General features: G+C 35.4%; 1 protein-coding gene across 1 annotated transcript; it reads left to right on the top strand.

The window, feature by feature from the left end:
* The first annotated feature begins 953 nt into the window (after window positions 1–953).
* LOC113121105 (protein zyg-11 homolog) lies at window positions 954–19,508 on the top strand. The gene is made up of 16 exons (XM_026291347.1): window positions 954–1,207; window positions 5,400–5,565; window positions 7,389–7,903; window positions 9,102–9,347; window positions 9,462–9,602; window positions 9,683–9,859; window positions 11,023–11,087; window positions 11,758–11,857; window positions 15,034–15,084; window positions 15,190–15,351; window positions 15,434–15,481; window positions 16,604–16,801; window positions 16,884–16,936; window positions 17,898–17,995; window positions 18,087–18,266; window positions 18,669–19,508. The coding sequence occupies exons 1-16, from the start codon at window positions 1,184–1,186 to the stop codon at window positions 18,683–18,685; spliced, it is 2,241 nt and encodes a 746-aa protein (XP_026147132.1). The 5' UTR covers window positions 954–1,183; the 3' UTR covers window positions 18,686–19,508.
* Window positions 19,509–19,570: the final 62 nt, after the last annotated feature.

The raw sequence follows: 19,570 nt of genomic DNA, 5'->3' as shown, positions 1-19,570 counted from the left end.
TTTTCAGATTAAAATTTACTTAGTATTTTTAGGTGAATGTGCTGTCACCATAAAACATTAAATAGTACTTGTAAATATATAATACAATTTACTCTTTCTTCTCAGTTATGTTATTACATGAATAAATAGTGTAATTTTTAATTAAGATATTATAGTTCCAACTTAATTTTGATTTTACATTGTATAAATTACATTAATTAATGTAATAGATTTTACCATACCACAAAGTCATTATTTTCAGTGTGTAGTTCACAACCTCTATTTTAGATTTCCGTAAAGCATAAAATATGATTTATGTATACAAAATAATACATTTAAATTAAATTATGAATAAATAAAATGTCATTTACAATGAAATGTCTATCACTGCCAGAATCTTGGTGTCTTGTATATCAAAAGATCACAAATGATCTAAGACCTAATTATTTTAACCAGATAATACTACATTTACAGTGTGAACAGCACAAAATTAAACCTTTAAATACTGTATTTTGGCGAATACAGGGTTACAGAAAATATATAGTACTAACTGTACTAATGCACTGTAATACATATATAAAGTTTATCTTTCGGAGGTCTTGCCCAATTATCTTACTTTGTCTGAATTCAGAATAACGTTATTTGTTTGTATGTCAGAAATATTAAAATATTTAAAAATGTGTGAATATGTAGATTTTTTTAATTGTATAACGTATAACATAACATTTATGGATATAAAATGTACTTACAAAAAATCGAATCCTAAATTTAGGAAACAAAACTATTATTGTCATGCAGAAGCTGGTCTTCCGAAGCCCCACCCACAGCCCCGCCTCCTCTGACGCAGATCCGTTTCCCGTGTGACGGCCTTGTTTACGTTACCTGTCAAGACGTCGTTACCGCTTCCTCCTGACATAAAAACGTCAAAGTGGCTGACGGCACGTAATGACCGGAGAACGTACGAACTCTCCGGCAGAAGAAGAAATCCTCTAAACAACAAAGCAAACGACGAACAGAGGTTACAGTGGATTTAAAGCTGCCAGTGCTCTTTTAAAGACCGACGGTTAGGATCTGCAAATGTTTGAAGACAGATGTTTGACGGCTAACGGCTAAGAAGCTAAGTGCATTTCAATCGGATTGTATTTGATCTCCACCTCAACCATTAAACGCTGAATACGAGCGTTTCTTTCGTTTCGAGGCCGTTATGATCCGTCTCTTCGAGGCCATGGTAAGGCTGTAGATGTCACACTAATGTGTATCATTCCTCAGGATGTCAAAGTACTGTAAATCAACTCTTGAGGTTTGTAGGAACATGTTGGTGGTCATTAATTGTGCTTCATTAGAGATGACTGACTGTCTAGGACATTGCTCTACGATGTTTTCTCAGTTCTTTATTGTGCTGATCACAAGTTTGGAGCTGCCAGGTTATAGACTTAAACCCTTTAAAGGTTTAAAGCACAATTTGTTCCTTGATTAAAACACAAACACTTTCTCCAGCAGTCAGTTTGTAGACTAACGTTACATGAAGGGATTTCAGTATTTATTTATTTTTTGATCCTACTACGGCCCACAAAACATGATAATCTTCAAGCGAGGGACCCAAATGAAAATATGTAGCTGCCAATATGTATTATTATACAGTATAATGTATACTATACCAGTTTGAAATATTTGGAAAACTTTTGCATTTATTATTTAAATGAAATTTTAGTTTACTTATTTTAAAGTAATTGTATTTGTTTAAACTTTTATTAAATTTAACTTATTTATTTAATTCATTGTATTATTATTATTATTATTATTATTATTATTATTATTATTATTATTATTATTATTATGTTATTTATGCATCCTGCACATGACGTGTGCGAAATATCTTTATTGTGTCCACGGAAGATTATCATCTTTGTGTCAGATATATTAAAACTAGTATGTTAGTGTGCTCATCTCTATGCGATATAACATTACTTAATATTGTTCACGACCAAATAAGCTGAAAAGTGTATATAATAGCATTTATGGGTAACAAAAAAAAAGACTTAAAATACTAAATATACATTATTAATAAGTAATATGTAACTTCTAAAGTAATTTATCTTGCCATCTCAAATATAATAACTATATATTATCTTATTATTAGCCAAAAACTACATTGCAAAATGAGAATAGCATTAAGAAATACTTGCATTTCATACTGTACTTTGTAGAGCTGTCCAGGGTTTCCGCGGGGCATTAAAAAGCATTAAAAGTCCTTAAATGGATTTTGCAAAAATTAAGGCCTTAAAAGGCATTAAAAAGCATTAAATTTGATTCCTACAGGCATTAATTTTTTTTATAGTTTTTAAGAGAATTTTATATAAATTTTAGGGATGCACCGAAATTTCGGCCACCGAAAAGTGGCCTTTTCGGTTTTCGGCCGATAGACTTTTATCACCGAAACAACACGGCCGAAATGTTGTGATGACGCAAACAGAAACCGCGACCTGCACGTGCACCTGCATAGCGCAGACCACGAGCTCCACGCGACATTCACTTATCACCAGTGAGAACATTCTCTCTCTTCGTATTCCTTTATTCGCAGCACTAAAACGTCTCCTAACAAAGAGATTAAGACGGACCACGAAGTAAAAACAAAGAAAAGTACAGTCTTATAGAGTCTGTTAGCACACGTCTCACTGAGATCTTTTCGGATCCTCTGCTCTTCATCGCGAATGTGCTTGATCCGCGTTATAAAGACCATTACTTGGATGCGGAAATAAGGCAGCGCGCACGAGAAATGATACAGGCCGCGCTGGATGCGGAGAACCCTCGTGGAGACGGAGAAGCGCCAAGCGCAGGAGACAGATCAGAGCGCAGATAAGACTCGTCTCTGCACCAGATGAGTGGCATGCACCCTCGTTGTCTGATATGTTCAGTGAAATTCTGCAAGAAAGTGCCTCAAATAATAATAATATGTTGGCTATTTTGTTCTTAGGCTACTCTCTCTCTCTCTCTCTCTCTCTCTCTCTCTCTATATATATATATATATATACACACACACACACACAAACATATATACATACATAATATAAGATTGTAGCCATATTTATGCTAGATTTTCTGCTAGATTTCTGCTTTAATTTGATAAAAATGTTTATTTATGCCCTGGCCCTATTTAAATACACTCTCTCAAATAGTTCTCAAATGTCAGGCAGATGACAAGCTCAACTGCTCAACAGCTAGATGGTTATCTGTCTGAAGTCCCCAGAAGTGACAACCCTCTTGCCTATACTGGAGAAGTGATGCACTTTCTAGTCCTACAGAGAACAATTTCAAATGCACTTCACCTAAATGCACTTTGTTTTTATGAGAGAACTGTTCATTTTAAAACCTTTCTGCAGGCCAGTAGGCCTGTACATTATTATTAAATATACACATGACATGAGTGGGATAAATTTTTGGTTTGAATTTTATTTTATACTGTGCATTGTTGCAATGTGCTTAATAAATATTTGCATCATTTGTAATTATGTATTTTTATGTTTTTTTTAAAATAAGTTATGTAATTGTAATTATCTTTGAAACTTTAATATTAATTTATGCAATTGCAATGTCTTAATTTTAGTAAAGTTAGTACACGGTCATAGCAATAAATGCAATGGTACTAATAATTGACATAATTGTGTTTCGGTTTTCGGCCTTGGTTTTCTCTTTTTCGGTTTTCGGTATCGGCCAAGAATTTTCATTTCGGTGCATCCCTGATCAATTTCTTTGAATATAGCCTTCATAATTAATAATTTAATTTGCTTTCGCAAAATGTACGTTCGTGTGATAAACACACGGAACCAGTTTGGTAATTTCGGCCAGAGCAAAATTGCCGTGATACAGAGGTGACGCGGGCGGCAGGCATTTTGTACAGCGGGGGACGAGGTCTGAGAAAAATGGGAAAGTGCAAATTCCAACCGAAGTGGCTGGAAAACAAAAATTTCAAGACATGGTTGCAGCCTGTTACTGGTAAAAATGATGAAGGATTTTGCGGTGTTTGCAGAAAAGCATTTAAGTTGGGGACAATGGGAATTGGCGCCGTAAAATCCCATATGCAGTGTTTTACGGCCACAAATCAATAAAAAGTTGAGCTTATTGAAGAGCTGTTTTTTGATGATAAAATTATAAATACAATAATTCTCTTTTTTGTAATTTTGAAATATCCAAATAAATTGACAATTAATTAAGCTGCCTCCTGAGCCAAGTTCTAATTCAGTTCTGAGTTATATAATTTCATGATTGCATCATCATCAAACTGGATGGTTGCAATTAATAATTTGCGACATGTCTATTTAAAATAAAACGATTATATCCGTATATAAAATATCCGTGGTTAGTCATGGGTCATGTATGGCATTAAAAATTTTAAAAATGGCATTAAAAAGGCATTAAAAAGGCATTAAATTTAATTTGAAGATACCTGCAGAAACCCTGCTGTCAAACGATTAATCACATCCAAAATAAGTTGTTTATTATATGTATGTATGTATGTATGTATGTATGTATGTATGTGTATATATATATATATGTGTATATATATATATATATATGTGTGTATATATATATATATGTGTGTATGTATGTGTGTGTGTGTGTGTGTGTGTGTATATGTTTATATATAAGTACACAGACATATAGGGCACATTTTGAAGATATTTGCATGTATACATTTATATTTGTATAATTTAAATCATATATAAATATATTTAATATATAAAAAAATGTATACTTGAATGTGTGTGTATTTATATATACACATAATAAATATACATAGACATATATTATGTAAACAAAATCGTTTATTTTGGATGTGATTAATCGTTTGACAGCACTTCTATTTTGCAGTACCGAATGAAAGAATTTGTTCCCTCTTTTTTTTTCTCCATTTCCCCATTTTAGTTCAGTCACGGCCACAAATTTAGAATCTGTTCCTTCATTTTAGTCAATCATGGCTATGTTGTACTCATTTGATTTAATTTAAATGAGGGAACGAATCCGTACAATGTGGTCTGCATTAAAAGAAAATGAGGGGACAAATAAATAAATTGCGGAAACTAATTCTTAAATTGTAACCACTATTTATATATGCAGGGCAAGTTATTTCTTTATTTTACACAGTTTGTCACTAAGTGATTCCACATACTCTCGTCTATATAGCAATTCCCTGTGGTCCTCTGTGGGTCTCCAGACCCCAGTTTGAAAACCCCTCGACTAGTTGAAATACATAAAAAGATCTATTATCCAGTTAAGAGACTGGTTTTGCACTCAGCCTAGTCATTATTTACAATATAATACATCAGAGGATTGATTTCCTAAGCAGTGTAATAAAGGAAACCTCCCAAACCTAGGAAAAGAAAGGCGTATGAGGGGTGAGATCTGATTTGATGTTGTTGCAGGACGAGGCTTCCCCGCCGTCTCTGACCGATCTGTGCATGACTCTGGTGAGCTCCAGGCTGGAGCTCTTCTGTGAGATGCGTGATGATGGCTCGCTCTCCTTCCGTGAGCCGCTGGTCTTCCCGCAGGAGCTGGCCGACCAACTGCTCTGTAAGATGGCCACTGAGGGTGAGTACGAGGCGTCCTGTGTTTTGAGGAAGCCTGCACAAACGTAGGATGACATTCCTGCACATGGAACAATGATTGTGTGTTCTATGTAGTTTTCTAAAGAGATAGTCCATCTTAAAATAGAGACTCAGTCAATTACTCACCTTTTAATGTTTATCAGTAAAACAAAACACGATCTCGACAATTGGAGTTTATTATTAAAGTTACACTGAATTTTATTCACCCTCATCCTTGGAAAAAAGTAGAATAAACAGCATAAGTTGTTCATAGTCATTAGCCATATCACTTTGCATAAGGAACAGACCAAAATGAAATTGAATAATTCTAGTTCAAACTCATTGAAACGATTCTATTAAATTGTGTGTGTGTGTGTGTGTGTGTGTGTGTGTGTGTACAGCAGGTTAAATAAGAACATATCACAATTTTTCTCAGTAAATATGTTTCTAAAGGTGAAATTTGACATGAAATTGCCAACTAATATTAATTTCCACTAACTAGGGGCAGGATTGCCTTCTAATTTTGTATAGATTTCAGCTGGTGTCATGGCTTTCCGTGCCTTTTTGCACCTCCCTGTTCAATAATTTTCCCCTGTGTCATTAAACTTTATTACACAGAACTTAATTTCTGAATTGTATTGTTTCCTTTGTACGGATGGATTACTTTGGTTGTTACCGACATCTGGAGAAAATTCCATGTCAACAGCACTTTTAGAAATATATTTACTGCGAAAAATGGTGACGATTTCAATATTTACACTGTACAAAATTATAAACACTACTTTCATAGATCTAAGACTTTTTCGGTGTACACTCTTGTTCACAAATCTGTCTAAATCTGTCTAAATCTGCCCTTTGCCGAGATAATCCATCCACCTCACAGGTGTGGCATAACAAGATGCTGATTAGATTGGTCCACTTCACAAATTTAGACAGATTTGTGAACAATATTTGAGAGAATTAGGCTTTTTGAATGCATAGAAAAAGTCTTAGATCTTTGAGTTCAGCTAGTGAAAAATGGAGGCAAAAACAAAAGTGTTGCGTTTATAATTTTGTTCAGTGTATATTACCTGCTGTATGTATGTGTGTATATATATTTATACATTTAATATAAATACTTTTTAAAGTACCATATACATTATTTAGAAATTTATTCATGTACTAAATTCGCTTTTAAATATTTTGTTATTATTATTATTTTGAACCTATAAAACTTTCAAATTTATTTAGGTTTTAGTAAGTTTAGTACTTTAACTTATTTCACTTAGTTGCCAAGGCAATATTTCTAGTTATTCGAATATTTAATATACTGTATATTACTTTAGTTTATCTAATATTTATATTTTATTTTGTATCAGCACTGTTTCACATAATGAAAATTAATGTTTTAATGTTATTGTTTAATGTTGTATATATATATATATATATATATATATATATATATATATATATATATATATATATATATATATATATATATATATAAAATATATATATATATAATGTTTATAAAAAAATATATAAAAAGCTATATTAGTTTTAGTTCACAGTAACAATAAAAGCAACAGTCTGTATTCAGTTTTACTGTACTGAAAATAACATGAGCAAGAGTGTACAACAGTGTAACATTTCAGTTTAAATGGGGCCCTATCATATTGAGTGTTATGTAATGAAACTAAAATGTTTTTAAATTTCTTTATAAAGTTAGATTTTTGGAACCACACAGAACTGAGAGGGGTACAGAAGCTGGAAATTAGCTGTATTTCCGGCTCTGACGAAATTAATTAATCTATACTAAAAAGATGCAGAATAATGTTTCTCTCACAGGCCTATTGAATGACAGCACAGTGGGAATCTTCCGAAGCTGCCAGCAGTTCCGGTTGCGTCACGCCTGCATCCGCACGGCGCGCATCTCCGCCGAGGCCTTCCAGCGTGCCCTCTGCCCGCACCGCCTCGTGGAGCTAGACGCTTCTCGGGTCAATGCAGACCTCACCATTGCCGACATCCTTCGAGTTTTATCATCCAATAAAACCTTGCAGGAGAGTCTGCAGCGGCTCGTCCTGAACGGCCTGACCATGTCTTCTCTGGAGGAGCCCAGCCATCGCTGTTTCAGTGCCATGCAGGGGCTGCGTGCACTCAGCGTGTCCAGCGTGGACTTCTACGACTCGGGCTTGGTGGACGTGTGCACGCTGCCTCGCCTGGAGAGTCTGGATATCTCCAACACCTCAGTGACGAACCTGACCCCGCTTCTGGGCTTGAGGAGCAGGCTGCGCTATCTCACCATGCACCAGCTCAAGAGGCTGGAGATGACCACCGCTCAATTGCTAGCTGTGCTCAGTCAGGTCAGCTCTCCATCGGTTTTAATGCTGAGGTCTTTTTGTATCTTTCAAGAAACAAAGGCATGTGTACCGTATTTTTCGGACTATAAGTCGCATCAGTCCAAAAATATGTCGCATTTATCTAGAACCAAGAACCAAGAGAAAACATTACCATCTACAGCCGCGAAAGGGCGCTCTATGTTTTCAGTGTAGACTACAGGAGCACTGAGCAGCATCTCTGGCAGCATAGAGCGCCCTCTGGCAGCTGGAGACGGTAATGATTTATCTTGGTTCATTTCTCTTGGTTCATGTCAAATTAATTAAGTCACAGGACCAGCCAAACTATAAAAAAAAGTGTGACTTCCGGAAAATACGGTAATTGAAATGTCATGTGAGATAACTGTCAAATCAAGATGATATTTCTCTTGTATCTTTAAATACATGTTTTAAGTATTTTTAAATATCATGAATTATTAATTTATTAATATCGTGGAAGTTTTTAGGGACAAACTTGAATTAAATTTTAAATGAAGCAAATGCTAAATATTAATATATAAATAACATTCAAATAAAACTTACTCAAACGCTCTTTTTACTACTTAAGTTATGCATCTTAACATGACTCTTCTAAAGGCATTTTGAAAAAAACAGATTAAAATCACTACGATATTTGTTGTTTTCAAATCACAAGCAAAATTATCACTAGTACATTTAATACATTAATAATTCATGATATTTTATTAATTATCATGTTTTTAAGGACATTTTACAAACTAACCTATACTTATGTTTCATAAATATGTCAAATTTTCTAATATTTTCAGTGATTTAATGACCCTAATACAGTCAAGAAGCTCGGAAGTAGAATTTTTTTATTTTTATTATTATTATTATTATTTTTTTAGTATAATTTTAAAATAACTAATCTAATTTGCATTAATATTCAGTGATTAAACCAACAAGCTTTTATCTTTTTATCAAATTATTTTATTCATATTATTAGGCAATGAAGCAGTTTTAGATTGATAGATGGATGGATGATAGATAATAAAGAAAGAAATGGAAAATGGAAAATATCAAGTCATCATAGGCTTGAATTGCATTTAAAATCTATTTTAGAGTAAATAGCAGAAAATTAGTTTTGACTTAAATTTGTCTCACTAGCCAGAAAGTTCATCATAATGCTTGTGATTGTATGCACGTGATTTTTCTGTGTGTCCAGCTGGAAGGTTTACAGCACCTGGACATCTCGGACGATAAGCAGTTCACATCGGACGTGGCGCGGCAGCTGCTGGAGACTCCTGGCATCCTGCCCCAGCTGCTGTCTCTGGACGTGTCTGGCCGTAAGCTGGTGACCGATGCAGCGGTCAGGGCTTTCGTGGAGGCCAGACCGGGCATGACCTTCGTTGGTCTGCTGGCCACCGATGCCGGATTCTCTGACTTCCTCTCTGGAGAGGGCAGCTTAAAGGTAGGTGCTCAGATGCAACAGCAAGATGTCTTGAAAAATGCAACATAATTACCCGTTGCTTCTTTTAGATGTAGTAGGTGATTGTAAGTTCATGATTTTTGTTCTGTTTTTCAGGTGACTGGAGAGGCCAATGAGACTCAGATCTGTGAGGCGTTGAGAAGATACAGTGAGAGAGAGGGGTTTGTCAGAGAAGCTCTCTTCCACCTCTTCAGCCTCACTCATGCCATTGAGAAACCAAGGCCTGACATCCTGAAGGTATGCATCCTCGCAAACACTGAGTGATGAATCAAAGGTCACGGTGTTTCTTCATATCGATCTGCTCTGTCCATCTGCAGTTGGTAGCGCTGGGGATGAAGAATCATCCTGCCACACTGAACGTGCAGCTGGCAGCCAGTGCCTGTGTGTTCAACCTCACCAAACAGGAACTGGCCTTTGGGATCCCTGTGCGACTCCTGGGGAACATCACACAGCTGCTGCTCGAAGCCATGAAGACCTTCCCCAACCACCAGCAGGTACATGAAAACATCAGATAAAAACTGCCCATCACGACTGAAATCAAATTACAGTATAGCAGAGTACAGTTAATGCATTGTTTGCACTTCATGTTTAACAAAAAAAAAAAAAATGCTCTAATTTTATTTCCAAATATTTTAAATGTTTAATGCAAAACATTACATCCACTTTAAATCTAGTTTATAATAAGAAAAACATGATTCAAGCCCAAGGAACAATAACATTTACTAATGTATTTTACTATGCATGAATGCATTGATGCTTTTTAATAAAGAACAGTTTTTGTATTTTATACTATGTATTATTTAATATAGTTATGTATGTTTATACTTTTATTTAAACAAAATAGTTCATTCTGAAATGATTTAGTACCGAATTAATTTGTTAAAATGGACAGTTTGCACAGGGAATAAATCAACCTTACCTATTCAAACCAGTGTTATTGTTAAATAAAACAATTGTAAAAAAATAAAAAATGCATATAATATTAAAAAACATTTTCTGTTATGTAAATATTAAATGGAAAAAAGACATTTGATATGATGCTAAATTAAGTTTAAATTGAATACTGAAATTACTAAAACTGAAATGAAGCTATAAAAAAAACTTGAATTGAAAATGTACAAATTAACGCCAATTCAAAATCTTATGATTATTAATATTATTATATAAGTAATACTAAAATAACACTTAATTCAGATTCTCTTTTTACTACTGAAGTTAAGCGTCTAAACATTGAACTAGTGGCATTTAGGAAAAATTGATAGATAAACTAAATGCATTAAAATTACTGCAATGTTTACTATGTTGCTTTTACGTTGCAAGCAAAATCATCACTAGAATATTATGAATATTTCAGTATTGTTTGGCTCAAATTGTTTCCCTCAGTGGATTACTGAATTAGATTGTATAATAAGATAAATATATTTTATGTAGTCGGGTCACTTTCACTTGGTAGCATGATTGGGTCACTTCTACAGGAAGTAGACTTTTCACACAATAAGCATCTGTTCTTCCTGAGAACATTCAACATTTTTATTTTACATGAACATTCAGTATCCTGTGATGATACAGTGCATCATCTTAAGAATGAGGCACAGATTTGACTGTTGCCAGTTCTGATTTCCCGGTAAAACAGCTGTTCTGTGGATGTTTCTTCCAGCTTCAGAAGAACTGCCTGCTGTCTCTATGCAGCGATCGAATCTTGCAGGAGGTTCCTTTCAACAGGTACCACTTTTCATTTCTACTTAAAAATGTTGCAATAATAAATCACTCACTTTAGTTTTTGTAACTGCTAATAATGCTCGGGTAATATCAATACATAATCAAGTTATTTTAAAGAAAAAGAAGTCTAAATATGCATGGTATTTTCATCTGTTTTGCATGACCAGTGATCATCTGTTGCTCTTTTCTTGTATTTAATTTTTGTTGCTTTATGAAACTACTCTTCAAATGTTAGAAGTTAAAATTTTTGCTCACCAAACGAATAATTAAGTAAAAACATTAATATTGCGAAAATTAATTAATATAAATTTTTGCTAATTAATAAATAGTTTGTTTAATTATAGTCTCTTTGGTTGATGCATCCTTGCTGAATATAATTATTATTAAAAAGTATTTTCAAAGTAATAATGTGGAGTATGTGTGAACTTTTTAAACTCGTGTCGGCCAGTCAGAACGCAGAAAAACAGTTCCGTTTTGTAAATGCATAAGTCCAATTTAAACACACCTACTCATGACTGTTTACTATATTTCTAAAATAATCTAAGCCTAATATTTTAGATGGAAAAGATTATCAGATAAATCTTTCAGTTCAAACTGTTAGTGTGTTTTCTTGTTGACAGATTTAAATGTCACACCGCTTTATGTGAATCTATTATGACATTTGTTCGGTCAGGTTCGAAGCTGCCAAGCTGGTCATGCAGTGGCTGTGTAACCACGAGGATCAGAACATGCAGAGGATGGCCGTAGCTATTATCTCCATCCTCGCTGCCAAGGTAAGCAGCTGCAGTCTGAGAGGAAACGTAAGCTGGGAGACTCCCACGAAAGGTTCAGAACATTCTATCGCTGTGATGCATCGTGAAATGCAGTGTGACAGAACGGAGATGGGCAGATTGTTCTTGTGTCATGTGTGCAGCGATCAGAGGAGTTTATCTGTGCTGCTGTCATGGGCCGAATTAGATTTTATTCTGAATTAAAAGTTTCTTTAATGTTGATAACATAAAGCCCTCTTCCCCTTCATTGAAAACCATCTGTAAAAAAAGGCTTATTTTAAAAAAAATTACATCGTCAGAATCATGAAAGTGTGTTTCAAATGACGCGGTATACACTATGCACTTGTTTACCATATGGTTTATGAATTTTATATGGTTACTTTGTCATAAATAATCGGAGTCTGATAGCCCCTCCCCTTCGCAACGTAATTAAAGCTGTGAAAGTTGAGTGCATGAAGTTTCCACACTTAAGGCCCTATTTTAATGATCTGAGCGTATGGTCTAAAGCGCACGACGCAGATGTACTCGGGGTGAGTCCGAATCCAATTTTGCTAGTTTAAGGAGGGTAAACAGTCACCGCATGGTCTAAACGGGTTGTCCCTATTCTCTTAATGAGTAATGGGTGTCTTTTGGGTGTAACGTGCAAATAAACCAATCAGAGTCTCATCTTCCATCCCCCTTTAAAAGCCAGTTGCGCATGCGCCATGTTAGGTATGCTATTTACATGGGGGAATGTAATTTTTAATTTTTAAAAATGTTTGTGTGCTGCTGTGCATCCCTGTGTGTGTAATAAGCAAAGTGTACGCATGTTGTGCACCTGCCTATAAGCACATATTACTAACACGGTCTTTAAATGACAAAAAAAAAATATTATTATAATATATTGTGCCAAACTTTAGACCAGGTTTGAGTTAGTCAATGGTACAGTCTATTTTCAGTTCCTCAAAATAGCAACGCACCAATACTGCACCTGAACACACCTAATTTTTAGACCAGCACGCCCATGGGCACAAATGCATTTACTATTTAAACAACCGGACGAGAAAATGAGAACTGCGTCAGGCTGAAACTAGCAAAACCGCTTGAGCCGCATTGCGCCATTTGTATGATAGCGCCATTAGTTTTTCTGTTATTTCAGTGCATCATCTGGGTATTTAAAGTGCACTTTTTTGGGGGGGACTTTTCTGTGTGAATGTACTACGTGCACTAGCATCTTAGAATAGTGCACAAGTATGTGATTTTGGAGGCACCTTGAGTCTATCAGCATATAATTGACATGTATACATTGATTATGTGATTATATAAATGCCCTTTTAATACACTTGTTACATATTTCACATGCAGAGAGGTTAGCCTATCATCAGCGAGCACACTGGTATATAGAAGCATTAAAGGTTTAGAGGAGAGCTTTGTCTGAATGAGAAATAGCTGTGTGAAAAGACACAATCACATGCAAAACATATCAGATGAAAGGCCCCTAAATAATTGTCGCCCCCTAGGGGCAGTCACACAGCATTGGTCGTTAATCTCTGAAATTGAATGTCTGAATCTGTCCAAAAAAAGCAAATTATTGCAGTATGTTTGCAGGGTTCCAAACTGCGACCATTTTTTCTGCCGGTGCGACTAATTGTTGTGAGAGGCTGTTCAACTCCTAAGTAAAGTTCAAACATCAAATGGCAGCTCTGCAGCGTGGACCGTTTATCAGCTCGGACCGCAACGCAACATAAAGGACAGCTTTACTCGGGTGCCAGAGTTGATTTTGCGACACTGTTACAATGCAACAGTGCTGGGAGATCCATTGAGAAGCATTTAAATTCACCGCACAATTATAAGGTTACTGTGAGATCTAGTGAGAATCATTCGAATTCTGCACAGAAATCTCCTTAATGAACAGCGCTGACATACATAAGGAAACCAGAAGCAGCAAGGCTAACTGTAACCATGGTGTTGTGGTAGAAAGACTTGAATGCATTACATCATTCATTTCAGGGTTTGTACAACTTTTTGAGAGAGAAATTCATGCATTTTTTTAATGATTTTCAAGCATTCTACACAGCTATTTCCAGCATTTTAAAGCTAAAAAATGATCCAGTTTGAATGTTATTTTTAATGGGATTAACAAAATATACCTTGTGGTAAAAACAAACACTTATGTAAATAAAAATAAAAAATACATCAAATCACAATTATAACCAGTAGACAGCAGCAGAGGAGCACTTACTGGCTTATTAGTCAATCATTTCCACTTTTTCTCCATATTTTGAAATGCTAAAATCACTAAAATACAAAATCATCAGGGAATCAGATTGTCAGAATTGTAAACTTTTCTTGTGTAAGAAGTAATAAGTCACAAACTTTTCTTCAATTTGCTACTATATCACACATAATCAGTGAAGTTGGTCAGTTCCATATGCTAGAAGAATAATGGTACATTATATACATTTTCTGTTTATAAAAAGTAGATTTTGCACCCGTTACTGTTGTTAATAAAAGTACATTTTGAATGCATCTTAACTCAAGCTTAGTGCTTTACTCTCAAATCTGTATAAACAATAAAAATAAACAAGAAATTAACCTTAAATATCATTCGTAACCACACTTATCAATGCAAAACAAGAAAACCTCTTTGATTAAATGATCTTTATTCTGAAGTGGCTGGTGCCACTGCTCTCAAATGTTCGTCTGGAGCCCTGGTTTGAAAGAAAAGCATAGTTGGTTTTCTAGGGGCCTACTTACACTTAACACTTCTTGTGTTTTCTTTGATTGGGTGGCTATTAATGGCCCTCTTCACACACCAATCCCAGTAAATTACCCTAAAATGACCAGAATTACTTTAACGGTAAATTCAAACAAACAATGGCAATCTGGCATACTTGGCAAATGTCACAACTTTCACTTTCACTTTTTCAAATAAAATGGTAATTTACGAGTGAAGACTGTGTGTGTGAAATTGATTAATAGTGAATAGATTAATAGATAGTTTTTAATGCCCTCTGAAACACATTCACGAGGGATCTCCCCAATCACTTCAGGAGGTGGTTTGAGACGCACTCCACGTGCAACTGGACAAGAGTAAATGGATCTGGCTTTTAAAGACACATGGAAATTTAACTCCTTAACTCCTTCAGTAGTATATTTTTTTATTTAATTCATGATGGCTCTTTGTGTGTGTTTCTTAGTTGTCCACTGAGCAAACTGCACAATTAGGAGCTGAGCTTTTCATTGTAAAGGTAAGTTGTTGTTGTTTTCCCTCTCAGATTTAATGCTTAACATTTGTAACACTTGAATGGAAGGAATAGTGGATACTTCCCTCTCTCTCACTCTTCACATCACAGCAACTCCTGCACATTGTGCGGCAGAAAACGTGTCAGGGTATCGTGGATGCCACGTTGAAGTTCACACTCAGCGCTCTGTGGAACCTCACGGATGAATCTCCTACCACCTGCAGACACTTCATAGAGAACCAGGGACTAGAGCTCTTCATCAAAGTACTCGAGGTAAACACTTGTCAGGAGAGCGCAACACTTATTTGTTAAAAACCTGCCTTGTATTCTCATCTCAGAATGTCTCTTTTTCCAGTCCTTTCCATCGGAGTCATCCATTCAACAGAAAGTCCTGGGTTTACTGGTAAGAAATAATCTATACGGTGGGGGTCAAAGGTTCACACTGGGAATGTGGGATTCAAAAACTGATTTGAACCTTAAATTACAAGCGCACATAAACACACACGGCAATTTGTCTGAAGAAATGCATCTGGATAATACCATCTTTCTGTTAGACTCTCTTAGCAATTAAACAAAAAACACTTGGTCAATGTGTCTGAATCATTTTTATACATGTTACTGGTAGTCCACTCTGTGAAGAATTGTTGGGTATAATAATATATCACCGTTTACTTTATTTTACTATCCTCACTTACATAAATGTGTCATATACATTTATATTAGTGAGGATTTCCATAAAATGACATATTGTGTCCTGCACCCACTAGTAAATAAATATCAAAAATTATATCTGGTGTCTGAATCATTTTTAGTTTTACTGTGTATATATTCATAACTTTCATACTGCAGGGATTCATAAATTGACCAGAAGTGACAAAGATGCTTCCTTAAAGATGCTGTTCTATTGAATGAATTATGAACAAAAAAATGTATTATTAAAACTGATTTCAACATCGCTAATAATAAGAAATGTTCCTTGAGCATTAAATGAGCATATAAGAATGATTTCTGGAGTGACACAGAAAGACTGGAGTAATGATGCTGAACATTCAGCAATACATTGCATATTAAAATAGATTTATATTATATTATATTTCACAATATTACAGTTATATTGGACTTTTGATCAATTATATGCAGCCTTGGGTTTTTTTTTCTTTAACCCAAAGCGTTCGAACGTGTGTGTTTGTGCGTGTGCATGCATAAAATCTTTTAGCAGCATATGTAGCATCGAATAGAAGCATTAATAATTCTAATAATTCTGTGCTGGTTATGCACTGACGAGAGAAATACATGAAACTGAGTTGAGGTGAGTGATTCTGAAGCTGTGGGCAGCACTGATAAAACGCCTTCTCGTGTCAAAGGAAGCACTGCTGAGGGATTATGCTAATAGCTTCCCTTAGTTAGAAAGTATAATGAGACCATTTCACTTTGCATTCAGTTGTATTTTTGGAGCTGTGGTCCCCTGTGCTGTTGTTGCTGTCTAGTTCTGAATGTTTTGTGTGATTGTTTCCATTGTATTCAGAATAACATCGCCGAGGTTGGGGAGTTGCACGGTGAGCTGATGGTTGAGAGTTTTCTGGAGCACATCCGCTCTCTGCTGAACAGTCCAGAGGTGGAGGTCAGTTATTTTGCCGCAGGCATCTTGGCACACCTCACATCACGGGGCGAGAAGGTGTGGACCCTCGACCTGTCGCTCAGGACCACGCTGCTGGAGCAACTGGTGCGTGTTTGTGCACACACAAGTATTAATTGTTTGGGTATGATTATAAATGGTGTAATCATTATGTATCTCACTCTCGCAGCATTCGGTGATTCTGAAGTGGCCAGCGCCCGAATGTGAGATGGTAGCGTACAGGTGAGAGATGAGAAACAGGGTCGAGTACTGAAGGGGTGTGTCCGGTCTGGTTTTGGTCACTTCATAGAGCATTATTATTGTTAAAATATCGATAAATTATTAAAGCTTTGAATTCAATAATTAAACACTCTTTTTAATTATCAACATTTATTTAAACCATTAAAACAGTGCCCTAAAAATTTTAACTGAGAATTTGGGTGAAAAATTAAGTCCTTAAAAACAGTATATTATAAGATAAACATGAATTATGATTTTTTTTTTTTTTTTAAAGGAACCACAGGAATAAAGTTAATAATATATGAGCAGTTTTTTCCTATTTTATTACATTAAACAATTTTTACTTTAATGTAAAAAATGTCTAAAGTACAGGTTTGTGTATATATATATATAAATAAACATTGAAAAAAAAAATAATAATAATAAATAATGGCAACAAGTTAACAAGAAGTTTGCAATTAACTTTTCAAGTTAACTTAAACATTGACAATACTGGTTGTGTTTAGCAGTGTTTTTGGGGGGGGATAATTAACATTTCTATTTTTAATTTCTATTATTAATTATATGTTCAGTTTTCATTTTCATTTCTTAATAAACAAAACTAAAATTAATGTGCGCCTTTTTTTTGTTTTAGTTTGTTTTAATGATTGTTTCCACTGTTTTTTTTTCCCTTATTAAATTTACATTTTTTTCTGTTTTTCAACATTATTAATTTTCAGTTTGTTTTTCATCTAATATGTACTGTTTGTTTTATTTCAGCTTTATTTCCATTAAAAAAAAATAATAATTGAGTTGTTTGACATGACTGGTGTTCAGTCACATTAAGGAGGTCTTGCTTTTGGTAATTTCGGTTTAATGCTTGTATAGACCCCTCTTCTACTTGGCCATGCACTAGAAAGAAAATGATTTATTGTATTACAAAGAAATAAAGTGTTTAGTGTACATCTCTGTTTGTCTTCTCCAGGTCGTTCAACCCTTTCTTCCCTTTACTGAAGTGCTTCCAGACCCCTGGAGTCCAGCTGTGGGCCGCATGGGCCATGCAGCACGTCTGCAGCAAGAATGGTGAGATCAGCACTATAAACCCAACACACTCTGAGCCCAGACACTTTCTGTGTTGTGAATTTTATTTCCTGTATTGCCATCATGAATGCAGCGGGGCGGTACTGCAGCATGCTACTGGAGGAGGGAGGACTGCAGCAGCTGGAGGCAGTGAGGTCACATCCCAAAACCCACGGCGACGTGCAGCGATTGGCCGAAAGCATCCTAGACAGTTTACATCGCCACAGAGCACGCACGGGATTCACAGGACCGCCCAAAATACACACGCATAGAGGTACGTGTCCACAGAAAAACGAAAGTCAAGATCCTTTTAAATTTGAAAAGGATACTTAACCCAAAAATGAAAATTCTGTCATTAATTACTCACCCTCATGTCGCTCCAAACCTGTAAGAACTTCGTTCATCTTCGAAACACAAATTAAGATATTTTTGATGAAATCCGAGAGCTCTCTGACCCTCCATAGACAGCAAGGATATTAAACCTAGCAAGGTCTTACCGGTTTGGATCGACATGAGTGCGAGTTATTAATGACAGAATGTTCATTTTTGGGTGAACTATCCCTTTAAAGGATTTAACCTTTAAATTACATTTCAAAACTTCACTTTCTGAAGTTTAAATGTTCAATTTTAGGTATAATGTGAGATTTTAATTCCACGTGTCTTTTTTGTTTTCCAGAGAAAAACGTTTCATGACACAATTAGTGGTCTCTGGATAGGATGCCGCCAAAAACTGGAAGCTTTTTGTAATTGTTTATTCACTTGTGCCCATCCGTATGACAATGACGCTCTGCTGCTCTTCCTGTTAGGAGGAATGTGCGGATGAATTACTCTGCATATGTTTGCACACAACGGAATCCGTTATTTATTTGACGTCAGAATTAAGTCTCTTTGATCTGAGGAAATGATTATTCAGACGCGCAGCAGCTCAGAGAGTGCGTTTCTGTTCAAACTTGGGAAGTATGTGAGAGTTTGTGTGCATTTGTGTATTAAGAGCATGTGCATCAGATTGCTATGTAAACATATTCCGATTTAGATGTAACTCCATTGGAAATTTCATTTATATGACACCTTTGTGTCCTGTTGGGCATAATGCAATACAAAAAAAAAAAAAGTTTTGTAACTTTAATTGTAGAATATGTTAAATTGCAAAAAGAGAAAAAAAAGTGCATTGAACAGCATGAGAGCTTTAGGGATGAAATGTATATTTTTTAGACTGTTTATCAACCGTGACAGATGACCGTGTTTATAATGTTGTGTTGCATGCAAAGTATTATGATTCCAGATTTGAGTTGGTTTCAAAAATGGTACTAGAACGGACGCTCAGATGAAAGATTCCTCAAGAACCCAGAGCTCTTCAGAAGCAAACGAAACGGGTGGAGATGAATAAAAATAAAGTTTTGCCTTGGCTGGAAAGCAGGAGCACATCAATTAATGGATTGCCTTGTAAACCATGTTGAGAAATCAAGCATGTAGACATAAAAATGGATTCAGATAAACAGCACCTTGTAAAAAAAAACACCAATGCAATAGGAAGAACTTTGTTCTCATCGTGGCAACTTTGGTGCGCTGGTGATTTGC

This window comes from Carassius auratus, chromosome 20 (assembly GCF_003368295.1).
Source record: "Carassius auratus strain Wakin chromosome 20, ASM336829v1, whole genome shotgun sequence".
Lineage (NCBI taxonomy): Eukaryota > Metazoa > Chordata > Actinopteri > Cypriniformes > Cyprinidae > Carassius > Carassius auratus.
This window is presented reverse-complemented; position numbering and strand designations above follow the sequence as displayed.